The sequence below is a fragment of the Crotalus tigris genome, unplaced genomic scaffold (genome assembly GCF_016545835.1).
Source record: "Crotalus tigris isolate CLP2741 ecotype Arizona unplaced genomic scaffold, ASM1654583v1 scf7180000018055.714482, whole genome shotgun sequence".
NCBI classification, from domain to species: domain Eukaryota; kingdom Metazoa; phylum Chordata; class Lepidosauria; order Squamata; family Viperidae; genus Crotalus; species Crotalus tigris.
The window spans coordinates 435,722-449,529 of record NW_024096798.1 but is presented as its reverse complement, the minus strand read 5'-3'; the positions used below and the strand labels follow the sequence as shown (position 1 = coordinate 449,529).

Genomic DNA, 13,808 nt, shown 5'->3' with positions numbered 1-13,808 from the left:
GCTTCATTCAACTTTTAACAGCTCCGTATCTCCCGCCCGGTGGAAATCACACATCGCTCTACAACGCGCCTCCCCCCGTCACGCCCCGCCCCGCCCCGCCCCGCCTTCGTATTCGCCGGCCGCATTTGCGTTGGAAGATCTTTTGTCCTCCGCGAGACACCGTCTCTTTCCCCCCACCCTCACCCTGGTTTCTTCCGGAAACGGAAGAGGCGCAGCCCAAAGCGTGGGAGAGCGCGAGGCGGCATGGCGGCCCGCGGTCCTGCTGGGAAGCGTGGCGCCGGGTCCGGGGGCTCGCGGGGGTCGGAGCCCCAAGAGGAGCCGCCGCCTCCGCTGCAGGCCGTCCTGGTGGCCGACAGCTTCAACCGCCGCTTCTTCCCTATTTCCAAGGACCGGCCGCGGGTGAGCGAGCGTCTCCCTCCCTCCCTCGTGGCCCTGGAGTCCCATTTGCAGTCTCGCATCTGGAAGGCTCCAGATCAGGGGTCTTCAAACGTGGCCCTTTTACGACTTGTGGACTTCAACTCCCAGAATTCCTCAGCCATCATAGCTGGCTGAGGAATTCTGGGAGTTGAAGTCCACAAGTCGTAAAAGGGCCAAGTGTGAAGATCCCCTGCTCCAGATGTTGCACCTGACTTGCTGCCTCAAAGCCCCGCTGCATTCAGCCACAGTGCTCCTCGTGGGCAGCCAGGGCCAGGCTTTCCCAGGATGATGGGAGCTGTAGTCCAACCCCCTTTGGAGGGCAACCGCTTGACAGATCTGGATGCTTTTGTTTCTCGGGATCTTTCTTAATCCTCGTCGGGCTCTCCTAAGGCATTCTGGCACTCGTCAAAGGTTGTACAGAATAACAGGGTTGGAAGACCCCTTGAAGGTCTTCTAATCCACTCCTACTGCTCAAGCAGGAGGCCCTATGTACCATTTCACGTTATGTTAAATTTGAACCGAAAGCAGTGGGATAACTTGCGATCTTACAGACGCTGCAATCTTTGTATTATGACATGTCAGAGAGCACCAAGGATGCCACAATTCAGTCCTGAGCTACAAATAAAGGGTTTTCTGACTGAACAGGAGGTGAGGCTAGATGATGATGACGATAAAAAAAAGTTGGAAGGGACCTTGGAGGTCATTGAGTCCAACCCCCTGCTCAAGCAGGAGACCCTATACCAGTGATGGCGAACCTTTTAGAGACCGAGTGCCCAAACTGTAACCCAAAACCCACTTATGCATCGTTGGGTGCAAGGTGGGTGTGGCCCATTGGGTAGGCGTGGCTGCAGGGGTAACGGCAGACTGGATGGGACTAAAAAGTTCGATCAATCAATTCCAACTTTGCAAGATCTTTTTTTTCCCGCGAGAAGTTGAAATTGACTGATTGATTGAACCTTTTTTTTTTTTACATGGTGGCGGAGGTCTAAAACAAAAAGGTTTTATAAAACCCAGCTGAAGACCTAGGACTGGGGTGATGGCGCACGTGCCCACAGAGAAGGCTCTGAGCGCTGCCTCTGGCACCCGTGCCATAGGTTTGCCACCTCTGCCCTAAACCATTTCAGACAAATGGCTGTCCAGTCTCTTCTTAAAAACTTCCAGTGTTGGAGCATTCACCGCTTGTGGAGGCAGGTTGTTCCACTGGTTAATTGTTCTAACTATTAGGAAGTTTCTCCTTAGTTCTAGGTTGCTTCTCTCCTTGATTAGTTTCCATCCGTTGCTTCTTGTCCTGCCTTCAGGCGCCTTGGAGAATAGCTTGACTCCCTCTTCTTTGTGGCAGCCCCTGATCCTCAAGGTCCCTTCCAATTCTGTTGTTTTGTTAAATATTTTCTTCTAGTATATGAACTGAGAGCAAACCACACTCCCTTTTAGCACTGCTAATGTCACATAATATGGTAATGAAACGTCTGCAACAAAACTAAGCTAAGGACTCCATAGATCAACCCTGAGCTACCGGATCTTCGCTTCCATCAATATAAATAAACATTTTGATACTGTATGTATAAGCCAAAGAATGAAGAACCTTTACTTCAGGGGTCTTCAAACTTGGCCCTTTTATGACTTGTGGACTTCAACTCCCAGAATTCCTCGGCCAGGTACGCTGTCATAAAAGGGCCAAGTTTGAAGACCCCTGCTTTATTCAGCCTGGCAACTGTCAATACCAATTACATCTCTATTGAATGAAATGTCATTTTTATAATCCGTATGGATTTTCTTGCAAATGGCTGTGCTTTTGAGAACTGCCTGTCAGATTAGTCTGTTTTACGGCAAACCTCATTTGTGTGGTTACGTGGCAGGAAACAAGCTGCTAAAGCAACGGTATACTTTTGGGCGTGTGGAAAACGATAACTGAGCTGCTTGACTAAATTCTGCGGCACTAAGCCATAATGTAGTTTGACTTTAGCATCTTATATATACCTAGCATTTATTTAGTGGGCCCTGATTAAAATATGGCTTTGAGAGCCAGTTCACTGTAGTGCAGGGGTCTTCAAACTTGGCCCTTTTATAACTTGTGGACTTCAACTCCCAGAATTCCTCAGCCAGCGTGCCTGGCTGAGGGATTCTGGGAGTTGAAGTCCACAAGTCATAAAAGGGCCAAGTTTGAAGACCCCTGCTGTAGTGATAATAGGCACCAGGATAGAAACAAGAAGATCATGAATTCTGGTCCCGCCTCAGGCAATGAAATCCAACTGGGTGACTTTGAGCAGTTGCTGTGTCTCAGATCCAAGCCCATCTTGATCAATTCCCTCATTCACTTGTCCATAATTCAGTGCATGAACCTGCAGATAATTGTGTATTGTCTTTGCAATGAAACTGCCTAAATGCAAGGTTTAATTGAATTTTCCTGTGTCCGGTAGTGTGAAGTAGAAAAAACATCCAGGGTTTGTGTGTATGTGTGTGCAAAAAAAATTACATTTCAGGTCAGTCACAGTACGTTCCCCAAATTGCAAAAAATTTCCAATGCAAAGTAAAAAAAAGTTCCTGGTTATATATTTTTCCCTAGACTTTTTTTTTTTTAGTTCAACAACGTCACTCTTTGTATCAGGATGTTTGCTATGAAATAAATACGGTTGCTGGGGTAGAAAGCGTGAGCACCTTTTGAGTTATATAGGGAAGTGAATATAACCATTATTTAGGAGTAATTTTAGTCTGCATTACTACCGGGGATAAAACTGGCTTTTCTAGAATGTTTTTTGCAGCGACCAGCTCATCCTGCACATAATTAATTGCTGATCAGACAACTAACAACTAGTAAAAACATCAAATTAACAGCAAACATCTATTGTTATTATAGGTTTTCAAAGGCTCCAGAGAAGCTTTCATGTAAGAAAAGAATTTGGCCAGCTGTTAAGCAGTCTTCCTGGGAATTTTGAAAGTTTACCATTGCTGTCCCAAGGAAGTACATTGCAATGCTTGTTTCCGTGGAGCTGCTTTTCCCATCGTTTTAGTTCCAAAATCTATTTTTTTTCTTGTATCAGTGAATATTGCAAGATGCTATTTTTAAGAATAGAGGTCTGGGCTGCTTGTTTTCAGCTTGTAGGCAGTGTCAAGTATTGTGCTGGATTTGATTGGGTTAAAATTGATGCTACTATTGGAAGGAAGGGAACTGAGCTAATTTTAGCTTTTGAAGGAAATCGTAGTCATGGACATTGTGGAATTCAGGGAAGACTAGAAGAGAATGGAAAGGAAAAGTACTCCTTCAAATTATTGAACCCTGACCACTGACAGGTGTAAATATTATAACAATTTCACAGGTTGTGCCCAGAAAGTACCTGGAAGTGGCACAGTTCACTGAAAAACGAAATGCATAATGCTTCCAAAGCCTTTTTTGAATGTGAACTTTGCTCAAGAGCAGGGGTCTTCAAACTTGGCCCTTTTATGGCTTGTGGACTTCAACTCCCAGAATTCCTCAGCCAGGATGCTTTAAGACAGGGGGTCTTCAAACTTGGCCCTTTTATGGCTTGTGGACTTCAACTCCCAGAATTCCTCAGTCAGCATGGCTGGCTGAGGAATTCTGGGAGTTGAAGTCCACAAGTCATAAAAGGGCCAAGTTTGAAGACCTCGGCTCAAGTGTATTAAAGCTGTTCCAATATTCTTTGGAAACCAAATATGGAGCCAAAAGCCATTGCTGGAAAAAAAAATGTTGCCATATCGCCACTCTTACTAAGCAGGGACAGGACCTTCTTGGTCCTTGGGAGAAGAGGCTGCCAGAGAAATTGCACAGCTAAAGTAAAAAGTTGGGCAAAATCAATTTCGGTATTGTTGCCAAAGAATCATGGCAACTTTCATTTCAGGTCTAATGCGTAAGGTGAAGACTCAAAGTAGAAAGAGATATGCATTTTTAGGACAACTTAAATATGGGAGAAGCCCTCCAAGACAGGTTATAATATCCATTTTTACTTGTTTGCAAAATTAATCGGCAGCCCATCTTGCCTCAAGGTAACTCTGGGCAGCATACAGTCAGCTTATAACATAAAGTCGGCATATAATATAAAAAAGTATTACAGGTAATCCTCGGCTTACGACTACAGTTGAGCCCAAAATTTCCATTGCTAAGTGAGATAGTCTTAAGTTAAGTTTTGTCCCATTTTCGGACCTTTATTACCACTGTTGTTAAAGCAAATCACTGCAGTTGTTAAGTTAGTAACACGGTCATTAAACGAATCCGGCTTCCCCATATTGACTTAGACTGTCACAAGGTCGCCAAAGGGGATCACCTAACCCCGGAAAGCTGCAACCGTCATAAATATGAGCCAGTTGCCAAGCGTCTGAATTTTGATCACGTGACGCTGGGGATGTTGCCACAGTCATCATTGTGATGAACAATCACAAATCACTGGTAAGGTTGGGGAACCTATGACCCTCTAGATCAGGGGTCCCCAACCCCCGGTCTGTGGATCAGTACCGGGCTGCGGCATGCCAGCAACCGGTCCACACAAACAAGCAAAGCCCCATCCGCGAGATGCAGGCAGCACACAAAACCACGCACCCTCCGGTCCGCGGAAAAACCTCTTGTCAACGCTGCTAACATTGGATGTTTTTGCATTGACAATAGATGGAAATGTAGCCATCTTTTTCCCTTTCGGTTTTAGAGTTAGATGATGCTGGGGGGGGGGGTGTGTGAATGAGAGTCTCCCTAGACATAACAATACTAAACTTAGCGTGAGAATCAAGGTTATTGAAATAAGAGATGATAAGAATCTGCTGACTGGAGAACTGGAGGGAAAGCCTGCATTTCAAGCTAATTGGAGAATGTGATTTATGACTGTTAATTGGAGAAGGGAATTGTGCTTTGATACTATGTGCCCAGGGAAGGGGAATTCAGTTTTTGGCTTCGATTATGTAGTGCCGATATTATGCTACTCGAATAAAAGATCCTTTAATGCCTCGGAGTTCTTTTGAAGAGTTTCATCTGTCAGAACCAGGACACCTCTCTCCACAGAACCGGTCCCTGGTGCCCAAAAGGTTGGGGACCCCTGCTCTAAATCATTTTTTCTTCTTCAAAACCTGGCAATTTTAAGTTACCAAGATTGTGAGACACTGTTCTAGGTGAAGAAGTCATCTGGGAACACACACACACAGACACACACACACACACACACCATGGATGAAAAAAAGAGAACGTGAAAACTTAACAGTCTTTGAAGGAGTAGCTGTGCAGGTAGATTGCAGGGGAAATCAACATCAAATCCTGGCTGTGGTTAATGGAAAATTACTTTGCTCTGGTAAGCATACTGAATGCTATTTAAAGATGTGGGTGTTGTGTACCAGAGCGGTAAATTATTAGTGTGATAAGATCACCCTTTGATGCTTCAAATGCGATTGCTCATCCAAAAACATATTACAGGAACATTTATTGAAGCGACAGAGTGATGTTGGATTTCCAGGATCCTTGTGAATGAAAAAGCCAGGCTTTGATTTAAACCAAAATAGAAGCCGAGGTTTCTAGCAACAGCTTGTCAAGACTTTGAGGAGTGGAATCCTTAATCAGGGAATGCAGCGAAGGGCTAATTTGATGGGTGACCGACAATCACAATTGAACCCACACTTTCCATAGCTAAACAAGATAGTTGTTAAGTGGGTTGTGCCCCCATTTATGACCTTTCTCGCCACAGCGGTTAAGTGAATTACTGCGGTTGTTAAGTTAGTCACGCGGTTGTTAAGTGAATCTGGCTTCTCCCCCCCCCATTGGCTCGGCTTCTTAGGAGGTCGCAGAAGGGGATCAAGCAACCCCCTGGGGACGCTGCGACCATCATAACTACGAGCCAGTTGCCAAGCGTCTGAATTTTGATCACATAAGCACGAGGAGGCTGCAACGGTCGGTCGCGGGGGGGGGGGGAAGCGGCCATAGATGCATTTTTCAGTGCCGTTGTAACTTTGAACGGCCACTAAGCAAATGGCTGTGAATTCCTGAAGTGAAGTGAAGCATATAAGTAACTTTAAAAAAAAGATGGTTTGCTTGACTTGTTTGGAAAGAGAAAACATGGGTTGGATTCTAATTTATAGATAACCTAAGGCTTGACGTCAAATCTACATTGATCCTTTGTTTTAATGTGGCCATTAATGTGTTTCTTAATTTGTTATTCTGTGTTCTCTATCTTGTTTTTTATGGTTAATAAATGGATAAAGCAGAACCTTTACAACAGGACTTTCCCCAAAGTTAGAGACTAGGCACTAGATCTCTTCAGAGTAACCATCAAACAAGACGAACCCTTACAAACACCGTACTTAACTCCTAATTTTTCTCTGCCACTTCATTTCATTATACAGATCCTCAGTCTGCTGAAAAACGTCGTTTACTGTGGTATTGAACACCACAGCATTTTGATTCGTGAGTGAGGAATTCACAAATTCACAAGTCTTGGACCACTTTTAACGGTCCGGATGACATCCCATGGAGAACAAAAATAAATATTGACTCCAGACTATGGCTAGATTTTTGTTTTAAGAATGCTCTTCATTTCTGTGCATTGGTGTGTGGGTGTGTTTCTACCCAATCACCATAGCATCTTTAAATGACAATGTTGTGGCAGCTGTTATTATATTCATCACAAGGAGAATGTGGAAATTACCCCTTTGTCGCTGCAGAAAAAAAGGGATCAACCTATAAGCTGTGTCTCATCAGGCAGTAGCACCTGGCTAGCCCTGTCTGTGCCTGGAAGATAAATAGGGCTGGGCTCACTTGGGAACGTTCAAGAGAAAATTCTAGACCTGTAGGCCAGACTAGAATGTCGAAAACAAGTGCCTGTGACAGCAGTGGCCAACTCTTGTCTTGTTGCCAAAACAAGTACACAAATGTCTCCAAGGACCCAACAGGCCAGGAGCCAAGCTTTATTGGAGTGTGATTAATAGGCTGTCTGGCCTAGCTCAGGGGTAGGCAGCCTTGGCTGCTTTATGATTCGTGGACTCCAACTCCCAGAATTCCTGAGCCAGGCATGCTGAGGGGAAAGGGACAGGTTTCTAAGCTGAGCCATGCTGGCTCAGGAATTCTGGGAGTTGAAGACCATGAGTCATGAAGGGGCCATAGTTTCCCCATGCTGGCTGAGGAATTCTGGGAGTTGAAGTCCATGAGTCATGAAGGGGCCATAGTTCCCCCATGCTGGCTGAGGAATTCTGGGAGTTGAAGTCCGCAAGTCATGAAGGGGCCATAGTTCCCCCATGCTGGCTCAGGAATTCTGGGAGTTGAAGTCCATGAGTCATGAAGGGGCACTAGTTCCCCCATGCTGGCTCAGGAGTTCTGGGAGTTGAAGTCCAGAAGTCATGAAGGGGCCATAGTTCCCCCATGCTGGCTCAGGAATTCTGGGAGTTGAAGTCCGCCAGTCATGAAGGGGCCATAGTTCCCCCATGCTGGCTCAGGAATTCTGGGAGTTGAAGTCCATGAGTCATGAAGCGGCCTAGGCCTAGGTAGGCAACCTTGGCTCTTTTATGACTGGTGGACTTCAACTCCCAGAATTCCTGAGCCAGCCATGCTGAGGGGCAAGGGAGAGGTTTCCAAGCTGAGCCATGCTGGCTCAGGAATTCTGGGAGTTGAAGTCCACGAGTCATAAAAGAGCCCAGGTTGCCTACCTCTGACCTAGGCGGATAGTTGAAGCTGTGGTTTCTGGATTGTCAGGACGGTGTCGCCTGTTCAGAGTAAGGATGATCCCGTAATTTGTTTCTCTGGTTGGACTGATAACCCCAAGAGTTGTTCCTGGATCTATCCTGGGACGTATCGTTGTATGATTCTTATCACAAAACTGCAGTAATAAAAAGGTGCAACAAGGCTGAACGTGGTTGCATCAAGGAAGTGTCACTGCGCCAAAGTCTGAAAATGAATTTAGGCCGGCCTACGTTGGGATGCTGTTGTGCCAAGCTGGATCTTGGCCTCAGTGAGAGGTGGGAGCATTTTCCTTGCCAATGGCCTCCCTTGGCTTTTGAGATCAGGTTCCAGAAAAGTAGCAAGGGAGGCTTGGAACAAAAATTTTAAACTTCAACCTGAGTCTCTCTAGTCCTGCAACAGTCTAGATGCCAGAATGCAGTTCTCTAGTCAGGAGAGAGACTGGCCGTAATAAACCAGTAATCAGAATAGACCTGGAAGGGACCTTGGAGGTCATCTAGTCCAACCCCCTGCTCAAGCAGGAGCCCCGATGCCAGTGGTGGCAAACCTATGGCACGGGTGCCAGAGGCGGCACTCAGAGCCCTCTCTGTGGGCACGCGCTCCGTCACCCCAGTCCTAGGCCTTCAGCTGGGTTTTATAAAACCTTTTCGCTTTAGGCCTCCGCCGCCGTGTGCAAAAAAAAAAAAAAAAAAGGTTCAATCAATGAGTCAATTTCAACTTCTTGCGGGGGGGAAAAAAAAGATCTTGCAAAGTTGGAATTGATTGATTGAATTTTTTAGTCCCACCCAGTCTGCCGTTACCACCGTAGCCACGCCCACCCAATGGGCCACACCCACCCAATTGGGCCACACCCACCCAGCACCCGACGATGCATAAGTGGGTTTTGGGCTGCAGTTTGGGCACTCGGTCCCTAAAAGGTTCGCCATCACTGCCCTATGCCATTTCAGACAGGTGGCTTTCCAGTCTCTTCTTGACAGCCTCCAGTGAGGGAGTACCCACAATGTCTTAAGGCAAGCTGTCATATATCTTATTTACTTATCTCAGAATCATAGAATCACAGGGCTGGAAGGGACCTTGGAGGTCATCTAGTCCAACCCATTGCTCAGGCAGGAAACCCTATACCATTTCAGACAAATGGCTGTCCAGTCTCTTCTTAAAAACCTCCAGTGTTGGAGCATTCACCACTTCTGGAGGCAGATTGTTCCACTGGTGAATTCTTCTAACTGTCAGGAAGTTTCTCCTTAGTTCTAGGTTGCTTCTCTCCTTGATTAGTTCCATCCGTTGCTTCTCGTCCTGCCTTCAGGCGCTTTGGAGAAGAGCTTGACTCCATCTTCTTTGGGGCAGCCCCTGAGGTATTGGAACACTGCTATCATGTCCCCCCTCGTCCTTCTCTTCATTAAACTGGACATACCCAATTCCAGCAGCCGTTCCTTATATGCTTTAGCCTCCAGTCCCCTAATCATCTTTGTTGCTCTTCTCTATACTCTTTCTAGAATCTCAACATCTTTTTTACATTATATTCCAAGTGTGGTCTTACCAAGGCCTTGTAAAGTGGTATTAACACTTCACGTGATCTTGATTCTATCCCTCGGTTGATGCATCCTAGCACTGTGTTGGCTTTTTTGGCAGCTGCAGCCCACGGCTGGCTCGCATTTAAGTCATTGTCCTTACTACTCACTACTATTACTACTTACTACTATTGATCACTCTTTATGATCTTCTGACAAGCAAAATCAGTGGGGAAGCCAGATTCACTTAACAACCCTGTTACTAATTTACCAAGTGTTTCACTTAACAACTGTGGCAAGAAAGGTCATAAAATGGGGTGAAATTCACTTAACAATTATCTCAGCAACAGAAACTTTTGGCTCCGTTGTGGTCATTAGTTGAGGACTTAACGTTTTCTGGGTTGGTGGCCTGGGGCGGGGATGGTGGAGGCGCCTTTGTGTGCGCATGCACAAATGGGGCCCCGTGCGCACAAAGGGGCTGCGCTTGTGCACACGACGCAATGCTGCAATGTTAATGCCTTGGAGTGGGGGGAGTGTGCGCTCACAGCGATGATAGCGCCTGCACGATGCCCCTAGGCTAGCGCGAGTGTGTAGGGGGGTGCGCGCGTGCAGTGATGTTAGCATCCGCACAAAGCTTGCGGCATCACTAGCAGCAGCATGACGCCACGATGCTAGCGCAAGTGGGGTTGCAAGCGCGCACACACCTACACCTTGGCCAGCCACTCACGCAGCCTAGTGGCCAACAGCCCACAGGCCGGTAGTGGACCACAGCCCACAGGTTGGGGACCCCTGTTTTAAATGCTTTGGACATCAGCCAAAGCATTTAACAGGAGCACCAGTTCTATCTCTGGCTTAAGGCAGTTCCCTGGTTGTGGTCCAATTTCTAATATTTTTCTCCCGTGGCTGCTATTTTTAAGAAGGCCACGCGTGCTTCATGAATACGGCAGTGATGGCGAACCTTTTAGAGACCGAGTGCCCAAACTGCAACCCAAAACCCACTTATTTATCGCCGGGTGCCAGGTGGGTGTGGCCCACTGGGTGGGTGTGGCCAAGGTGGGCATGGTCACCTTGATGTTGATCATGGGGAGGGATGCCTGTGGGGGCTGGGCAAGGTTGGGGGAGATCCATGGGGTCTCTGGCAGATGGGGCAGTGGGCAGGAGGCTCGTCCTGCAGGGTGAGGCGAGGTAAGGCGAGGCAGGGTGGGGGTGCCATTGTCGCAGAGCAAGGTGAGGCAGGGGCCGGGGTGGCTGATGCCTGACACCATCGGCCCTCGCTCACACAGGCCAGCGAGCGCATGGGGGCCGACAGTGTCTGTCAGCAGCTCTGCAGCCCGCCTCCAGCAGCTCAGAGTAGCCGCCTCTGAGCTGGACGGACGGCCGACAGCTGAGGAGACGATGCAGTGGGTTGTGCCCGGGAAAAGGAGAGCATGCGAGGCCAGGAGGGATGGGACGGAGGAAGAAGGAAACCAGCCATGCTGGGATGCATCCGGCCCTGTGAGACCTCGGTGAGTTAGCAGGCGGTTGGTTGAAGAGGGTCGGTTGTCATCTCCGAGGCATGGTGCACGTGCCCACAGAGAGGGCTCTGAGTGCCGCCTCTGGCACGCGTGCCATAGGTTCGCCACCACTGAAATACGGTATTTCCCGTGCTGCTTGTCATTTCCTTAGAAGGATTGTGTGACTCTTAGCTGTAAGCAGAGCTGTAGATTGTGGGGTTTTTTGGTTTTTTTGCTGCGGCTGACTTTTCTTTGCTTCCATAGGCTCTGATTCCTCTGGCAAACGTGGCCATGATAGATTACACCCTGGAATTCCTCACTGCCACCGGGGTGGAGGAAACCTTCGTCTTTTGCTGCTGGAAGTCCGCAGAGATCAAGGAGCATTTACAGTAAGAGCAGCCATTTTCGCCGTCTCTTCCCGGAAAGGGCTTCTTCCCTTTTTATGCCTTTGGTCTCTCGGAGTTTGAGGGGGCTGTGGACAGAGGGATGGCGGTTGTCAGATAGACGTAACCGAGCAAGGCCAATAAAGGAGAACGTCTGTAGCTCAGGGTGGAATTGAGGGGACCTTGGTGCTCTCTGAGCTTGGTGGTTTTCTTGCAGACGTTTCATGACCCAACTGAGCAACACCATCAGTGCTAGAAGGTTTATGGAGGGGAGGAGGAGGAGGAGGAGGAGGGAGAGGAAGAAGAGGAGGGGGAGGACTGTGGGGTCCTTGGTGCTCTCTGAGCTTGTTTCCTTGCAGGCCTGTCATGATCCAACTAGGGAACATCATCAGTGCTAGTCTAGGTTTGGGTAATGAAATGGCTGCAAGAAAATAACCAAGCGCAGAGAGTGAAATAGCCTTTTGGGATAGGCACCAGAAAGAGGCAGACGGACATCTGGATACGGACATACTGTAATTATACAGGCAGTCCTCGACTAAATTCATTTGTTTAGTGACTGTTTGAAGTTACAAGGGCCTTGTGGGTCACATAGGGTTTGTCTTCACTCCGTGCAAACTTTGCAGCTCCAGCATCCCTGTCAACTGTCCGTCCTAGATCCTTCCAGCGGAGGAGACCTTTAACTTTGGAACAGATCCACCCTCCTTCTTTCCCAATATCAAAGTTTCTTCTCGCCATTAAGGGAGGTTTCACCTTTAGACACGGTCTGCTCCGTTGCCACTCATTCGCCATTTCTAGACTTGTTCTGTGGAACGGTTGAGAACAAGCCCCTACTCAATCTGCCCTACTTTGTTTAGTTTAAATATAGCCAGCTTTTTTAGAACTTTCGAATTTTCATCTTTGATATCCTGCTTTAAAGGCACGCCAATCTGTTAAAATTGAGACCCTGGGGCCTTGCGGTTATTTATTTATTTATTTATACCTCACCATTATTATTTCTACAAATAACCCATGGCGACCTTCTACTCGGAGGGGGGGGGTCTTCAAACTTGGCCCTTTTATGACTTGTGGACTTCAACTCCCAGAATTCCTGAGCCAGCCACGCTGAGGGGAAAGGGAGAGGTTTCCAAGCTGAGCCATGCTGCCTCAGGAATTCTGGGAGTTGAAGTCCACCAGTCATAAAAGAGCCAAGTTGTCTACCCCAGGCCTGTACACTAAACCAGGGGTCTTCAAACTTGGCCCTTTTATGACTCGTGGACTTCAGCTCCCAGAATTCCTAAGCCAGCCATACTGAGGGGAGAGGGAGAGGTTTCCAAGCTGAGCCATGCTGGCTCAGGAATCCTGGGAGTTGAAGTCCACGAGTCATAAAAGAGCCAAGGTTGCCCACCCCTGCTATAGGGGGAAGAATTCTAAATAGCTATGGAATCACTTCTGAAACCATAATTTTTGGTAACTTGTGAAGTTATTTCATACTGTTTTTTTCCTTATCAGCTATTAGAGTTGGCTTTGAACCTCAGTTACCCCTGTGTCAGTATCAGTGTTTCAGATCCTGTCTGCTTCATGATGTCATTCGCAGGTAGTCCTCAACTCAACAACCACATCCGAGCCCAAAAGTTCTGTTGTTCAGTGAGACATTTAAGTGAGTTTTGCCCCATTTTGTGACTCTGCTTACCACACTTGTTAAGTGAATCGTTGCCGTTGATAAGTTGGTAGCCGGGTTGTTACGTGAACCTGGCTTCCCCCATTGACTTGGTTTGTCAGAAGGTCGCCAAAGGGGATCACAACGACCCCGGGACGCAGTCACGGTCATAAATATGAATCAATGGCCATGCGTCTGAATTTTGAGCACATGACCATGGAGGATGCTGCAAAACTCGTAACTGTGAAAAATGGTCAAAAATCGCATTTTTTCAGTGCCGTTGTAACTTTGAACAATGGTCACTAAAAGGAGCGTTAAGTCAAGGGCTGCCTGTATATTTATATACTCATCAAAAAAAGCCAGCAAGTCATTTTTTACAGAGGTTCTCATTCAGTTGTTTCTGTCTCTGACTTTTTTTCTCCTCAGAAACTCTAAGTGGTGCCGCCCGACATCGCCTAACATTGTGCGGTTTGTCATCTCAGACCTGTATCGTTCCCTCGGCGACGTGTTGCGCGAAGTTGACACCAAGTGTCTCGTTCGTTCTGACTTTATCCTGGTCTCTGGGGATGTGGTGTCCAATATTAATATTTCTGCCGCTTTACAGGAACACAGGTGGGTATTCAGGAGAAAGGGACAAGCAGCCCTCGAACTACAGCCGCAACGGAACCCAGCATTTCTGTCGCTAAGCGTTGTTGAGTGGATTTTGCCTCATTC

General features: G+C 47.4%; 1 protein-coding gene across 2 annotated transcripts in view; it reads left to right on the top strand.

Moving 5' to 3' along the window:
• The first annotated feature begins 201 nt into the window (after positions 1-201).
• Positions 202-13,808, top strand: part of EIF2B5 (eukaryotic translation initiation factor 2B subunit epsilon) — a 43,382-nt gene continuing 29,775 nt past the window's right edge. For both annotated transcript variants that reach the window (XM_039347211.1, XM_039347213.1), the window contains exons 1-3: positions 202-399; positions 11,340-11,464; positions 13,521-13,706. In XM_039347211.1, the coding sequence (XP_039203145.1) occupies positions 244-399; positions 11,340-11,464; positions 13,521-13,706 (467 nt within the window). In that variant the 5' untranslated portion in view covers positions 202-243. The remainder of the gene's footprint in view (positions 400-11,339; positions 11,465-13,520; positions 13,707-13,808) is intronic.